General features: G+C 39.9%; 1 protein-coding gene across 1 annotated transcript in view; it reads right to left on the reverse strand.

Moving 5' to 3' along the window:
• The window catches only part of col14a1a (collagen, type XIV, alpha 1a), a 118,239-nt gene that overhangs the window by 80,838 nt on the left and 19,958 nt on the right, over positions 1-17,443 (reverse strand). The window contains exons 6-13 of the mRNA XM_079164983.1: positions 5,109-5,264; positions 4,720-4,839; positions 4,294-4,458; positions 3,002-3,166; positions 1,947-2,098; positions 981-1,110; positions 600-745; positions 343-472 (exon numbers count right to left, since the gene is read on the reverse strand). Of these exons, the coding sequence (XP_079021109.1) occupies positions 343-472; positions 600-745; positions 981-1,110; positions 1,947-2,098; positions 3,002-3,166; positions 4,294-4,458; positions 4,720-4,839; positions 5,109-5,264 (1,164 nt within the window). The remainder of the gene's footprint in view (positions 1-342; positions 473-599; positions 746-980; positions 1,111-1,946; positions 2,099-3,001; positions 3,167-4,293; positions 4,459-4,719; positions 4,840-5,108; positions 5,265-17,443) is intronic.

The raw sequence follows: 17,443 nt of genomic DNA on the forward strand, positions 1-17,443 counted from the left end.
TCAGTGATATTGAGAAATATCAGATCAGTCCGATCAGCTGCAGCATCCAATCAAATAACTGATAAACAATGAGGGGGCTTGTCAGCCATTAAAAGACTTCCGTAAAGGGTGCTCTCGTGTATCCTCACTCATGTCTCCTCCAAGATCCCTCCTCGCTCCTCGAAATGACAAACAAGAGACTTGAGATGTGTCCGATCCCTACCTCTGCAAAGGGCTGTTTGCGGCCCAAGATTTCTTTTTACAGTTAAGATTAGAATTAAATTTAGGTCAAGGTTAGGATAAAGGTTCCGAAAGATGGCCCTCAGTTAAAAAATGGTATGCGTGTACATGTGCATTACTCACATGTAGATCTCTGGTTTGTAATAGGGTCACTAGACTCCTCCCCATACATGGCATAAACAGTGACGGTGTATTCAGTGAGAGGGATCAATCCATCCAGCTCCAGCTCTGTCACTGCATCCGACACCTTGACCTGGGGAAAAAAAACACAAATGCACACGTTACATCATTTAAAAGAAAACGTAAGACTCTCAGCTGCCAAGTTGCTGTTTAAAACTGAATTGAACAAGCTTTTTCTGTCTGTTCCTGTCTTTCACTACCTCCTTCTCGTCTAAGTCTCCATCATCTGTAAGCGGTGCATACAGCAGCATGTAGCCAGAAACTCCGTCCACACTGTCCCATCTCGCTTTCATGGTGCTGTGAGTCACATCGAATAGGTGGAGGGTCGTCACTGTGGAAAGGGCCACTACGTACACACAACAACACACAGACAGCACAGTTCAATCTAATAGGAATCATACTAATAAACCAAGTCTTTTCAGTTTGTCTTCGTCAAAAACTTGTATCAAGAGGAGATCATTTTCAATATATCTGGATTCAATGGCTGTGAAACTTTTAAGCTCAAATGTTGACTGAAGCATTGGTGTGAGGTTTGTAAGCACATTTCTGCATATGCGTTTGTGTGTAAAAAATAAACTTACGGGTTGTTTCTGATCCTCTGAGAGCTTCACTTGCCTCGTTTGCGTACACAGCAAACACAGCCAGCTGGTACTCAGTGAGAGAGTGGAGATGCTGTAACACCACTGAAGTCTCACTACCGTCCACTGCCGCCTGGGATCCAGGAGCGCGAGTAGGGGGAGGGAGGGGGACATGAAAGATGAGTGTAAGGGACAGAAAAGAGCGATGGGGCACGGAAATAGATGGAAGAAGGAGGAGGAGGGAGGGTTGTGGGGTCAAAGAATGGCAGGAAAAATGGAAAGTGGGGTAATAAATTGGGGAAATGACAAATAGGGGGAAAGAGAGAGGAAGGCAGGGTAGGAAAGACAGATAGAAAGATAATGGTAAAGGAGGGGAAACAATTGATTTATTGAATGGGATAAAGCACAAACGTCAAAAGCAAAAGAATATTTTCTCATTCTGATCTGTATGTATTACAGTTGTGATACAGATTAGGTCTGGGCTGATCCAGCTGGAAAGGTCTCCTTACATGTGGCTCCTGAACATCTGGTCACTGTAAACCCAGCTGCGCAAAAGATTTAATGGTTTCTGCGGTCAAATGTTCTGGAAAAATCAAGCAGGTGCCTTTATCAGCCAGAGTATAATTTCCAGTGATCCTTCTTCACCTGCACTGGTGTTCAGGGGATTTGTGAATGGAGGGATAAGCGCGGGAGGTATAGATGAATGATACCACCAGCGTCTCAGGGAAAAACTGAGCTCAATCTATACACGTGTCTGAAGCACTCTGACGATTCAGTAACTCCCACTGGTGTAGTAAATATGATGGAAAAAAGAGCATACCCTTGTCAAACCCCCGCTTTCTGTGCTCCTCGAGTCTCTTGACCTCAGTAGGACCTTTTTCTTAAATTTCATGTAGTGATACATTTTAGTGTTTGTTTACCTAAATAAATTTAAACTTTAACACGTTCAGTATAGTAAACAGTACTTACCTCCAGTGGTTCTCCTCCGTTAGCAGGATAATAAAGCACTCTGTATTTCTCTACATTTCCAGGGGCGTGGGTCCATGAAACCCTAAAGCTGCGGGCCGTGACTTCTGATGTCGCTAGCTCAAGCGGCGCTCCGGTCTTCTCTGGTGTATATACTAAAGAAATATAAGGTGAGGAAAACAGAAGAATAAAAAAAAAAAAGAACTGATTGCATCAGAATACATAAAATTACTCCCAGTGAGGTAGAAAAACGCCAGTATATTAAAGATCTGAGTAAATGATATAGTAACAAGTAATAAAAACACACTAGACTGGATTCATGGTGTCACTTTAAAGACATTCTTCTTCTTGTTTTTCTATCCTGCATCTCTATTGCCATAGAAATGAAAACATGTTGGGAGGAAAGAGTGAGAAAGAGGAAACTTTTTGAATAAGGACATAATTTGTATTTGGCTGTGAATAGATGACTTCATGAGTTATATTACACCATCTTCTCCAAAGGAGTAACTTTGCACTACGTGCCATCATCTCTAGCCAGTGAAGCTCCATCTAAATATCCACGACTTCATTCTCACCTCAAAATAAAACCCTCTCTACAGCTACAGCTACCATTAGACTTGACATTTTCAATGCAGTCATGCAAGGAGACATTAGGAAGAGCTAAAGTGATCACACTTTTAAATAGTTAACTTGGCTGGTAAAAAAACCTACCATACCTTAATTTGCCTCTTATAATCAGAAGAGGCGTAAGTGCTATCTCTAGCTTGCTTGGGCTTACTTTTATTATTCTATCTGCAATGAACTTCTAAGACTGCCGCAACTAGTTCTGCCACTTTTTCGTGTGAACAATCAGGAGAGACAGTCTGAAAGTGTGCGGCATATCCCCCCCCCCCCCCCCCCCCACTACTTAAACAATATTCCATCTACGCCCTCTCTATGACAGCTGTCTTTTAACTCCGCCTTCCGGTGTGCAACAACTATGAACGCTTTCGATTTCCGACGTGGTCCAACAAAGCGTCACACGAATCACTTCTTTTCTAGTATAACCAGGCCCTTACCTTGTTTGATTTCCTTGTCTTGCTGCTCCACTTGTTCACACACAGTCTTGGTCAAACCCTCTATGATGGAACTCATGATGTTGAAGTCGGCCACGTTGTAGACGTGTGTGTTGTCCGGCTCTGAGGCAATGGAGAGCAGCTCATTCTCATCAGCATTCTTAACACCTGGGAGAGGAAACATATAATTGTTCTCACTAAATTTAGAGACAACACCAGTATTAGTAGTGTGACTGTCACACACGTCAGGCATTTCATACGGGAGTGTAACCCAGAATTCTCAGATTTTACATCTTCCACAGCCAAATTCTAAATATTTGATCTCCTGCTTCATCACTGCTTTTATGGTGGCAGTAAATGCCAGTCATCTCAGGGATGCCTGGGCCAAGTAATTGGGCAATCCAGTGTCAGATGAACTGTGGGAAGAGGGCCTGTCCAGTATACAGATCTGATCTATTAATTCTACATATAGATTTATTAAATGACTGCATTACTCTAAAACTAAACTTAGTAAGATATTTGAATACATTTTTTCCCATGAGTCATAGATGTGGTACTGCCGAATGATCACTATCACACTCTGTACTGCACTGTCCAGTACTGGGTCATTTCTGGGGTGACATATTTAATTGGTTTTCCAAACTACGAAACACTCAGCCAGACTGTAATTTGGCAATATGTGGTTGATCTGACAGGACAAGCTCCCTTCCCTCCCATCAACAGCAGGCTCTCAAGACAGGCATGGTTGCAGCTAAAAAGTTAACATTACTAAACTGGAAGTTCCCATCGTCCCCAAGTCTCAGGAAGTAGCTCAATGAAATGCTTTCTATTGCTAAGATAGAGCAGATTCCTTTTTGCAACGGAAGTAACAAAACAATTTACTGAGGGTGTGGAAGGTTTTTCACATCGCTTGACTGTATAGCTCATGCGCTATGCTGCTATGTTGTATCTTTACATATTTATTTTTCTTTTCACCCTTGACCCTCCTGGGGCAAGGGGCAGTATACTGTTTTGCCAATATTGCTGTTGCCTGGCAGCTTATAAGATATAAAGGCAGATATAAATCCCCTTTTTACTGTTATTTTGTGTAATGGTGCTAGGTGCTTTCTGCCTTTATGTTGTATGTCTTTTATTTGTCTTTGTTTTAGTGTAAAAAAAAAGTGTTCTCAGTTCAAAGAAACATCATTGACAGGATTTAAAGAGACAGGAAGGAATTTTTAACTCATTGGTGCACAGATGTTATTCTTGATAAGGCGTATCGTCTTTAGCAGGTATGCGTTTGTGTCCTCCCTCACCAATAGCAAACAGCTCAACCCCAGCATTTCGCAGACTCTCTGCAGGAGGTATGACATCGTCCTGGGACTTCCCGTCTGTGATGAGGATCCCAATCTTAGGTATACCCAACCGTGAGCCAGACTCCGGCTTGAAGCAGTTCTCCAAGACATAGGTCAATGCAAGGCCTGGAAAGAGACAGAGGGAGGAAGAGACCAGAGGGATGGAGGAGGAGGACAGTGGGAGAGGGATCAGGATGGATGGAAGGAAGGAGAAAGTCAGACAAAAGGGAAGAAAGCCATTTAAGATAGGGAAAAGGAGGGATAAGTATGTGTTAAGAGCAAAGATAAAATAAGAAAGACAAATAGAAAAACACTGGCTTGAAGATTCTTAACAAACTATCAGTATTAACAGCAAAACAAACTGGCAGTATCAGTAAAAGCCAGCACCTGTGAGAGTATTTCCTCCTTTGTATGGCAGGTTCTTAACAGCGTCGATGACGGCATCTTTCGTGGAGAAAGCATTTAGATGCCACTCTATCCTGGGATCACCACTGTACTGAGCCAGACCTACAATCACACACACACACACACACACACACACACACACACACACACACACACACACACACACACACACACACACACACACACACACACACACACACACACACACACACAGAATTTATAACTTATATTACAACCTGTCAGTTGAAATAAGACACAAAGTTGATGTGCAAGCAGATTTAATAAGAATGTACAAATATGAGGTGATAACCAAATAAATCACTAGAAATATTGACACAAACGGTAGACCATATTGGGAGGTAGGGACCTACCTATCCTTGTCTTATTGATGCCAACATCAAAGGCATCGACCAGATTTTCCAAGAACGTGCGGACCAGCCGGAAGTTGAGCCGACCAATACTCCAGGAGCCGTCCACGAGGATCAAGATGTCTGCAATGGCCTCAGTGTGGCAAACAAACTGATCAACTACAAGAAGGAGACAAGACAGACTGATATTCATTTTAACGTGAACACGCACAGCTAGGGACAAACAAACAGAATAGAGGACTATATTTCTTGGGTAATTGAAAAGATAACTTCAGTGAAAACATAATGTTTTTACTTTAGTTGTGCAGATTTCTCAGACAAAACTCGGAAAGCACAATAAATGCACACGTGAAGTCTGCAGGTTTTGGGTTGTCTTTATTGATAAAAACACATGCCGTCAACCAAATTGCCAGAAACAAAACTCGTTAAATATTGACAAACAATTTCCTTGCATACAGACACATATACAAACGCCAACCGCCACCTTGAGAGCCTCTTTTTCCCACTAATCTCTTCTAACCTCCTCTTTTTCGAATTAATCTCCAAACACATTGTTGAATATTAACTCATTTTTCATTTGAAAGACTGAAACCTTCCACCTGAAAGTGATAGTGAGGATATTGTGAAAGCAGGCACGCACAAACACACACATTCATTAATCATAATTCCATAACTGCTTATCTTGTCATCCTGCCCTGTGTGATATCATAAAAATGAATAAACACCCACTTCAAGTTGCAACATAAATCCCTTCTAGTATCTGCTTAGAAAAGCAATAGTGAATACTCCAGAACATGCTGATCAGGTTGGACTTTTGTGTCTAAATGAAGAAAGGTGCAAAAGACAGTCCTGACTGTAGGAAATGAGAATTATTACTTTGCATTTTTGTTCACAAATGTACATTTAAAATATGAAGACAAAGACTACAGAGAGGAGAGATACCATATGGGTAAATGTAGAGAGGGTTCAATTGCTGCTGGTTAATATTCACCGAAATCAATACAAACTGAACACAACATAAAAAAAATAATCTAGGACCGCAGAGTGAAAGGTTCAATTTCTCACTCTGCTCCGACAACAGATGTTAGTTTTGTGGCTCAGGTGCATACTGGGTAATTGCAATGCCCTGTGTGAGTCCCAAGACCTTTCCCTTGTGTTCCCCTCTCTGTACACCGTCAACTATCAACTGTAAAATAATCAAAAATAAGATAAGTGAAATAGCTTTTTAGTGGCATAAAGAAGAATTTCCTCCCCGGTCTCGTGGGTATTTGTCAGAAATCCACACTAGCATGAATGATTGTGAAGTGAACAGCAACACATTAAACGGAACATGAAAAGAGCTCAGGCTCTGTATATGTTGGCAAGCAATCTTTTTTTTTTATGTAATATTTACTGTTCCACTTATGCAATAATGTCAGGCCAACACTATTTCAAGATTGAAATTCATAAAAGAGACATTGTGTAACCATAAACCACGCAGGAATTTGTCTCAAGAAGTGATTTTCCAGACAGAGCCTTCTGTCTGCTGTCTGCGTCTGTCTGACTGTTTGAACCATCCATCTGCCACAGACGGCAGAAGGAGGGAGAAGAGAAGACAGCAAGGTCAAGAGATAGCTGGTGACAATCTTTGAGTAGCAAATGCATAGCATAAAACACTGAGGTGCTATTATAAAATACTCCTCGGGTAATGTTTTGAAAAAAGCAAGAAGGTTATGAATATAGCCTTCAGAGTTCAGGTGCACACAGGCATTTATTTTGCCAAAATGTCCCACATTTCTTAAAGAGGAAAGAGCACTCTGTCAAACAACCTACTGTATATGATGCCCATTACAGTAGCCTACGTTAGGCAAGAGAATCATTTTTAATTATTCAATTATTCCATTGAAAAAAGAAGGGAATGTGTTGCTTGGTTTGAAAGTTTCAGCAAAATGGCAAAAGGCTGAGAGGCCAAAGAGTGAAAAGATGATTCCTTGCAGTTTCCTTTCTTACAAAACAAACAAGCATGGCTTTTAAAGAAAATCTAAGGTTGAAGAATAGAAAGAAAGAACCATGACTAAGCACCAGGAAGGCTTCTTTAAAAGTGATGCACACAAAGAATAGCTGAGGAGCTATTCAATGATAAAAACAGAGACATTCAGGGGTTGTTTGTACCTAACTGCTGTTGAAACTATGGGTAAATATAGAGACGAGGAACTTAATGGTTAAGAAAGACAGAGTCAGAGGGAGAGTGGGGTACTGTGCAATGTGAAAAGCCATCAAGAGAGGTGAAGGCCATAATAAACAGAGGATTAGAGGGTCGCAATTACAGCTTGCTTGTCATCCCCTATTCTATTGTTGGCAGAGTGGTGAGAACGTCCTTCAACTAGGCATAACACTGGTGTTTCACATATGAACCAATAATCAAGGTTGCTCCTATCCTTCACATTATCCCTGCTGACATCGGTAAACACTCAATTTAGTTGGATAACAATGGTGATTTTTCCTTCAGTAAATAATTTTTCTGCCATCATTCTTATATAGTTTGAGAAACAAGTTCCATCATTGCCAAAGGTAGATAATCCATCTCAGTAAATATGAAACATTGAGTCATAGTTTTACTGTTTTTTCATTCAGCGTGTGGATTACATTATGTACGGTTTTCCATCAGTCACGCGACAGGACAGATCGATGGAATACTCTGCAAAACATTACAAACTTTAATGTATTTTTGGCATGACTTAGTAAACCGTGAAGTCAACGCAATGTTCTCATATGGTTTACATTGTCTTTACCATCGGTTTACCATTTTTTAAATGAAATTTCCTCAGTGTTTTGGAAAATAATCCATTATCACGTCAGAATAAATTCAGGAATCATGCTGCAGACGTCTGTAAAACAGACACACGGACACAAAGAATATAGTTAACGGAGACAATGGCGTTTCTCTACCAACAAAGGACATCAGGAAGAATGCTTCCAGTATCTTAGCACTATAGCTGCTATTGAATTCATCTTCTCTGCTCTCTGTCTGAGTGCCACACAATAGCAGGCTTGTCAAAGGTCTCCCTGCTTCTTCTAAGGCCCGTCTGCCTTTCTTCTTCACCTCATCATCATCTCTACCTCTTCCGCCCTTTTCTCTGCCTAACGCCTTTGCTGTGGGTTAAAGTGCAGTTACTGGGGGAACGGTGTCTCTGTGCACAGATGGTGGAGACAAAAAGTGTGAAAAATAAGGAAGGGAAACAAAAGAAAAAATTGGGTTTGATGAAATAGCACAGATGTATCATATTCTGTGCTTCCAAGTCATTCCTTTATCCAGGTCTATTACTCCCGTTCATCTCAGGTTCTCCATCGCCGTGGCTAACTCATGAGAGACACGCTGTGTTTGGCACAGATTTCTTTCTTAAACACTACACTAAAACTGCCATAGCAGGACCACACAAGACATGTCAGTCACTATATACATACGTGTGTGAGTGTATGTTTTTATATTCATATGAGGATCAAATGGAAAATCCTATCAAGTGCTGACACATCCCTGGTCCTTGCTATAAAGGGAAGAGTAAAAGGGACACATAGAGTATATAAGTCATGGGATGACATATCTGTTTTGAGTAATTTTCTGTATATGTATTGTGTTTAACAACCCCTTTAGTTCCCCCATCCACAAACAATTTCTAACGTCATAGATGGCAGAAATAATACTACAGCGGTAGAGCTTGGCTACTTTTCTTCTCTCTGCTGGAGAGCATATTGGAGCTATTGGAGCCGAAACCCGCATTTCAGTCAAACAAAATGACGTCTTAGTCTGAAAGACAGGAACCAAGTATTTAAAATGGCAAGTTACAGAAGGTTTCACCGTGGATATTAAAGTAGACAACGTGTTTGAAAGCCAACTTTCTCTGGCTTAACTTAAACATTGTTCAAAAATCAAGCAAGAAAACAGCGCTCTCATGAGCTTGAGTCTGTAACTCAGCAAATAAGACTGTGTCCAAAAGGCTCTGTTCTGTTCAAGTGTCCCAGTAAGCCATGACAATGTGACAGTGAGCCAGCATGCACAGTATCAGGACCCGCAAACTGACGTCGCCAAATTAAATTGAGCCATTGTTAATTATATTATTTACACCTGTACTTTTCCTACTGTGACATGTCTTGATATCATCTGCAAGACAGGCTTATTGAGAACCTCACGCACAAGGATCCTTAGTGCATGTTGGCACTGTGAAGGACAGGCCTTCTCTGCAAAGACAACCAATTGCTCTATCAATATGAATAGTGCTGAAATCATGTTAATTTGAATGGGTTACACAGAGAAGGCACAACTCCAACCAGTCCTGTGGTAATCCAGTACTGTAGCCTCAAACATTTGATGTCATCAAGCTGAATTTGGAGATTTGCGTCTACATCTCTACACTAACTGATTGTGAACCATGGGGTTGGCTGAACTACATCTGAACCTTAAATGCATAAAAGCAATTGATTAAAAAAAAAAAGGCGCTGCCATCACCTAACCTATTTATATTTAAGTACACAATTGGACAAGGACGTCACCAGAGAGACGGTCCAACTGGTGTTCATGAGAGAGCAAGCGACCACATTTTACAACTCAGCCGACAGTGCCGTCTGCAGCGCTGTGGGAAAGAAGTACGTGGCTCCCAGACAATTGAGTTAACTTGTGTGGGAGTGTTAAAACGGGTATTAAAAAAATGTGAGCGCAACAATGGAAGCCACTGTTGGCTGACTGCAACTTCTAGCAGAGAAAAGACAGACATGCAGCGACAAAGACGGGGAGCAGAACTGGGAACTACAAGAGGGAGATGATATAGACTAATAGTAGAAGTCACAGTTGGTAGTAGAAGTAGTAAAACACACAAATAAAAGACACAGAGGTTTACACAAAAGCACTTAGAGGCTAAATGTTATCGAACAACCGGGAGAGTAATGTCTGTACAATACATAGACAAATAAAAACAGAGACACACACACACAACACAACACAAACATACACTCTGAAGTAGTTTAGAAAGTGTTTCTGTTCTCTCCCTCCTCTCTCTCTCTCTCTCTGTTTTTATTAACAGTAGTTCTTCCCAGCCGCCCCCTTATTCATAGCTGACCTCCATTTAGCCAGGGATCAGACAGAGTGTGATGTCATTTCAATCTCTCTCTAGTTAAGTTTAGTTTCCCCCGCCACTGTGATTGTGTTTCAACGTCTGGATGAACATTGAGAACAGTGACAGGCATGCAGATAGATGGATAGTAGCAGCGACAGTCCCCGCATTAGTGAGAACAACTCCCGCGTTCTCTTTGCAAATGTTTGATTCCTGCGTCAGCCTGCTTCTATAAGAGCACTTCACCTCCAAGATGAGGGTAATTTATTACAAAATAATTTGACATTTATTCCCAAAGAGATTAACACAAGTTAACATGTTTGACTTTGAAGTATTAATCCACTCAGTATCAAAATACACTTCAGTGAAATTATGAAATATAATATTATACAGTGGGAGAACTGCCTCTTTTATGGTCACCCCTGTAAAATGTTTTCTCAATATATCACTTCAGGATGAATAGTAATATGATCTATTTCTCCTGCCGGCTGTTTATCATGTAGAACCTAATGTTTTCAATATAAGCAATTTCCTGTGTGTTGTAGAGAAAATGTCCACTTTAAATCAGTGCAGTCTGATCCTTTTCACCTCATCTGCTCATGTGTAGGTGTGCTTCTGACAAACTGGGATGAAAATGTTGAGAGCATTTAAAGAGACAGACACAATGAAGTGAAGAACTGATCTTGATGGTCAGTTTTCCACATCATCATTTAGTACACCTGTTTCACCACATGTGCTAAAGAATAAGGCTGAATGATTTAGAAAAAAAAAATGTAATGGCGATTATTTTGACTGGTTTATTTGCGATATTAGCAGGAATTATAATTTTAACATAATTATTCTAACTATATTATATATAATGTAATAATATACATAATATGGTGATTATGGTGTGATTTTTGCAGGGATCTGTACCAAACAAATACGTTTTCTTAAGTCTGTAGAATATGATGTAAGGCCAGGACGTCAGTGTATCATTTAAAATGGTTTTTGGACAAATATTTCGCCTTTAGCAAATATTGTGCCTCCTGTGGTTTAAAAATTGCTAAATGGTGCAGAGTTTATTCTCATTAATTTGCAGTTGTCTGAATACATCATAAAAACTATATCTTTACCCTTGCTATCATTTCCCCAATATGTTAGAGTTGCCCTTTAAGAAAGAACATTACCTCATGCCTTCATGACATTAAGTTTGGAATATTACAGTTCATTTGTTAGTCATAATTGCTGACGGAGATCATGTGATATGATCCAAAACTCCAACTCCAACCACTATTCAAATTCATATGATATGAATTAAACTTCCAGAACAGCTGAACCGCAAGATGTCAAGATTGTTTTTGTCTTGAAAACTGTGGCATTGGCAAGAACCAAAGATCAAAGATCTGGCTACTGCATATTGTATCGGCTGCAGTGGTAAAAAAAAAGTCGCCACAATCTGAGCATGAAGCCAGAGAGTTGTTTTAGCTCGCCTAAAGCAGGTTGTTCCTCCCAATAAACACTGGTGCCACACAAGCGGCTCAAAAACAAGACTCTCTTTGTTTTATTGGCTTGTTTATTCAATCAAGAGACAGGCAGCAGATTGATACACCTGTCGTTTGCTCAGTGGCCCTATGAGCAACTCAGCCAGGCGCAAACATTCATATTCATCTGTGAGTCCTGTGGGCCTATGTGAGAGTGTGTGTGAGAGAGAGAGAGTGTGTGCTAGTGTGTGTATGTGTGTGTGTGTAAGTAGTGTGATCCAGTGGGTTTTAAGGTGTAATCCGACAGCTGTTTTTAGGCGGTTTGTGTCGTTCCACCAGGAACCTTTCCCTGCTTGGCCTGCTGATCTTTAATCCACTGTCTTGTTCTTTTTCCACTTCACTGAGTACACTGACAGTCTGACAGAACAAACTCTATATATGTATGCTGAAAGCAAAACATGGCCTATAAACTGTCTCTCTCATTACCTCAGAGTCTGTCGCTCCATCTCTACCCGTCTTTGCATGCCTTGCTTTCTTCTTTCTGTTTGTCTTCCTCTAATCTCTCTGACACACACACACACACACACACACACACACACACACACACACACACACACACACACACACACACACACACACACACACACACACACACACACACACACACACACACACACACACACACACACACACGTGTAGGTTTTTCTATTTCGAAATTTGAGTCCCCCTTATCATGTCTGGACATTTTTTAGCTCCATGCACACATTGTAAAAACTTTAGAGATGGGTGTGGCTCTCAAATTAGACTTTTTGTGTCGCTATTTAATAAAATACTGGCTTAATTATTAGCTCTGTGGGAGCTCCCTGTTTCTATTTCGTAGTTTGTCTTAGTCAAGCACAAGCAACTATTTATTTGACAAATGTATATAATCATCAACTCAAAAGAAGGTACAGTAACTATAAGCACTTCTGTGGCGGATTCAGGAAATTGTCTGCAGCTGAAGTAGTTATTATGAGCCAATGAAAAATCATGGAAATGTATGCAAAACAGAGCTATGATTTGCCCATATTCCACAAATGATACAATATAATTTTTTAAACCACAATCTTCTAAATAATGAATAAGCCTCTTTTCAAAAAGGGCAACAAAAAAAAACAGTTCAATATATGATGTGCTTTGTAAACCACAAAGAGTAAAACATTGGGATCACAAGAGTGCAAAGATCAGGGGAAAAAAGGATTGACAAGATAGGAACGAGAGCTTAGGGGACAAAAAAAAGGTTAAGAAAGGTCAGGCAGTAAAATAAAGTGGACCAATAGAAAGAGTGTTAAAGGAGGTAAAGATGGGATGAAGAGGGCTAAATGGGTATAGAGGAGAAGAGGTAAAGAACAACACATGTGTTATATAGAGCAGGAGGTAGTGCAGAGCTAAAAACAAATAATAAAGAGCAGAACAGCAGAAGAGGAAAAATAAAAATAATTATGAAAAGCCACTCAAGGTATATTTTGGTTCTAAATGTGTCACTGCTAACGACACATCAAATGTCAAGCTATGTATTGCATTTCTTTAAGCAGTTTATCCAACAAAACCCTTTTTGTAGTTATTTGCATGTGTTGTGAAAGTTAAACTCAATGTTAAAATGAACTGAAGGGATTTTTGCTCCCTTAAAAACACATTGTTTTCAATTTGGCTCATTCATGGTTTAACTACATGTACAGTGGACTTATTTTTGCAGAAAATCCGCTAAAGTGGCGTCGCTCGTATCACAGCCACAGTGTGATGTAACTTCTATTTGTGACCATGAAGAAGAGAAGTGAAGCCATAGCTGGGGAAAATCAGGGAAGAAGTGGACGCTAATTATTCTATTGACCTCTGCACTTCAGGAGTCCTTGCCACTAATGACCGAAATTTCATTAGCACATCTACACACAAATGCACTTGTTAACCACTGTCATACAATTAGCTCAACTCAGCCATGAACCCCCTCACTTAATCGAGGACAGAAGTCTGGCTAGCACAGAGACCACGCACATACGCACGTCCAAATGTGCAATGGCTGATCTACTCCCAAGTCTCTGAACGCACATCCAACGTGTGTGAGGATGATATTTCTTTAGCTCCTTTCAACAGGAATAATTCAGCATCTGGCAAATGTCCAAAACTAAATGTAAAACACAACTTGTAATGATACAAAAACTGTTAAGCAAGACAAGACAAATGGAGACGAAATGTGAATCTCTGGAGGACATTTTCCAGAGTTAATTCTTTGTCGGCTCACTTTTCATTTTGGTTTATTTTAATATTTCTCTTTAACTACTTTCTCTTCAACACAACGCTCTCCTTACTTTGCCCTTCACACTACACATCAGCTTATATTGAAACTGTGCATTTTCACATCATTTGTGAATCACATCTACGACATCAATTTTGAATTCCTCAGAGCTTTTTATGCTTCTTAGCCATGACACACATATCTGGCTCTTTTTGCTCTCTAATGGAAATAAGTGATGTAATGTTAAGAAGCATTCAAAAGGAACCGATAGCCTCACTCTAGCCTGCACGTACTTCAACGGGCTGCATGTGTTCACTGTATTTGTCTCCTTTTTATTTATGGTATCGGTTTTGGCCTCCTCACGCCGTCTCTCTGGCTATTTGTCAGCCTAGTGACACATCTTTCTGGCCACAAACCTTTGACATCCTGTGTAGCCACTGAGCATCACACTGACTGAATGGGGAGGCTAGAAACTAAATTAAATAAAGGGAAGAAATGCACAATGACGTCTATAATTTAATTCTGGAAACCAATAAAGCAGTAAATAAAGCAACACACGCGCACAAAGAGATAGAGAGATGCACACTACATGAATGTTAAAACTGGGAATTAACAACTTGATAAATATGGAAGGATGAACACACACACACATACAAACACTTATCTAGAGAGTGCCAACACTGAAATGAATGATAATGTTAAAAATTAAGGTTGGCTATATTTATAGAAACCGTGGCTCCCCAGGTGTGCGTTTGTTACCCTCTGCAGATGTGATGGATACTAGAGGACTCTTTCCGTCTTGTTCACTATCAGAGTGGTGAATGTCAACGGAATCTCATTAGCCTCCAGTTCAACTTTAACTACGCCTGTCCCTTGGGTTCAAACCGTGTGTGTCTGCCTGTGTGAGCGCTGGTTTAAAGCTTCAGTCAAAGAGTGAAGAAAGCAACACTCGGCTCACATCCTATTAGGTAATATGTATTGGAAAAGGCACTGTAGCATTGGGGAAAGAAGAGGCCTTTGCCCTTTATTGCTCAATGATTTCCAATTGTTTGTGTATGCTGTCGGACTGGCGCTGTGATTGCTTTATGTACCAATAATTGAGAGGATTGGTACTGATACCACAGTTGATCTAGTTAAGTAACTTTCATTTAGGTAAAAGCAAGTACAATAAAGGAAATACAATATTAAAACAGAGTGCAATTGTTAAAGCATGTTGCAATATAATTTATTTGAAAATATCTGGTTATTTTTCCACAAATCAACATTAAACTCAAACACATTGAGATAGCTTCTTTAAAAATTGTCCAGGTAACAACTTACTGTCTGTGGTGAGATAACAGGATTTTGCTGCTTGAAGCTTTGATTAGAGAAACCAGTGCTCAGTTACAGTGGGCTATCTCTTAGATCTTTATAGTCTGCAGGGCGACAATCATCTGTTTTACTACTGGAGGCTACTGACCCACATTTTTAACAACTAAAGTCATGGACACACCTACAGTACACACACACACACACACACACACACACAGAGATGTCATCTGATCTAATATCAAGCAGCTGTCCAAATAACGGCTATTATTTTTGAGGGAACATTATTTAGGCCCAATGTCTAATGAAAACATATTACTGTCTTACACAAGGGACCATGGATGGATTTGTTCTCGTTTTAAGCAAAACAAAGATAGTGTTCTTGGCTGCAAAATTCCTGACTGACTGACTTTATTTTGGCAGAAATGTGGATGAACCAGCAGCAATGGCTAACAGTCAATAATGGAATAAAATATATTGTTTTAAAATATATTATTTGTAGGGCAAATTATTATTTGCCAAATATTAGTTATATTGTACCATTTACAGTAAAGAAGAGCAGAGAAAAAGAAAGTGGGATGACATGCAAAATATGTTGTTTATTATTGCCTTCCATAGTCACAATGACAATGCTAACAGGCTAATGTTTACCATGGAAGTGTCATAAACTGACAATATTTATAGCCAGCAGGGGGTGACTCCTCTAGTGACAACATTACTCTACTTCTCTTTTGATTTATTACCTCAGTCAAGATATTTCAGCCTGGACCAAAGTAATGAACAGACTTTGCCATTGCTAAGTTATGGCGTTAGCACGGCTAAAACAACATGAAAATCTCTGAAAATACTCCATGTATATGATAATTGTCTAAATACTTGAATGGCCCGTGCTCTTGAGTCTGTGGCGGAATGCGATTTTTAGCGCTGCAGTTTTTCTGGGATGTGCAGAGGCCTGTTGAATCGTGTTATTTGGGTTTTATGTTATTCTACCTGCTTTGTTGTCATATAAATTAATGTGACTGGTTCTTGTGAGTTTGTTCTTGTCATTGTGTTAATTACATTGATTTTGACTTTAATATGCATTGTCCGTTAATGACGAAAGCATCCCATCGTGCTGGCGTCATAATGAGGTTATTAGGAGGTGGTTCAACTGTAGTAGGACAGCACTGAAGGCCCAGGTATGAAATACACGGCACTGCTAAAACTCAATCTGACTCTGAAATTTCCAAGATGAATCTGGTTTGCAGTCTTTTATAATATGTATTCCGATCCTACATAGTTGTCTAGGTTTTTAAATCATTGTAGCATGCCATGGTATTTATGCTGCTTTTCTCTGCAGACAATGACACTGCGAAAAAACAAAAAGGTAAGAAACTTAAACTCTGAAACTGATATTCAAGGAGAATAAGGAGAATTCTCTGCACATCTTTCAGCAGTGAGCAGCTGAATCCGGTGCTCAGATCACTCATTGATTTAGAGGCGCCAAAAAAATGCTTCAGTCCTCTCTCCAAACTGAGATTGGAGCCGGGAGTCCCTGACCGATGATTTGAATCATCGACTTTTAGGGTGCAGACCCATAAATGACGAACATCAATATGGGAAACAGACAGACTACAAACCAAGGTAAAAACATTCATTTTAAACCTTTTCTGTTTGCTCAGAGCCAAACTCAGTCAATGACACCCCAAGAGCAGACAGAAAATTTGTTTCATCAAAAAATTCCTGGAATGGACAGTCTGTGTTTAGTTCAGAACAGCCTGTGCTTATGCTCTTTAAGATATGGTTAAGTAATTTGTAGAGTGTCTTTAGAAGAAAAAGTGGGTGGCTAAGCTGGTTATTTTACTTAGAGCGGAGGAGGTTTCATGACACTTCCTTTAGCTAATGGCCTTCTCCCCTTTACTTAAAAAAACATCTGAGCAACTTCAAACCAGCGTACTTAAATGCTCACAAACACCCATGCACACACGCACAGCCAGGATGCATTCGATATGGGTAGCCAAAGACAGCAAAACTTAAGCTACTGCATATTGATTTTTAAATTGATTTTTCAAGTTGAGATTCAAAACTGTATCCAAACTCATTCGTTATTTAAACAAAATTGCTTGAAAGTAAAAAAAAACAAACTACAATTTCTTTGCCTGAGGTGTGATCCACGCATATAAAAAGGTAGTGTGCACGCAAAAAGACAACTGACTTGTCTGATGTCTGCGA

This window comes from Pholis gunnellus, assembly GCF_910591455.1.
Source record: "Pholis gunnellus genome assembly, chromosome: 8".
Classification (NCBI taxonomy): Eukaryota; Metazoa; Chordata; class Actinopteri; order Perciformes; family Pholidae; genus Pholis; species Pholis gunnellus.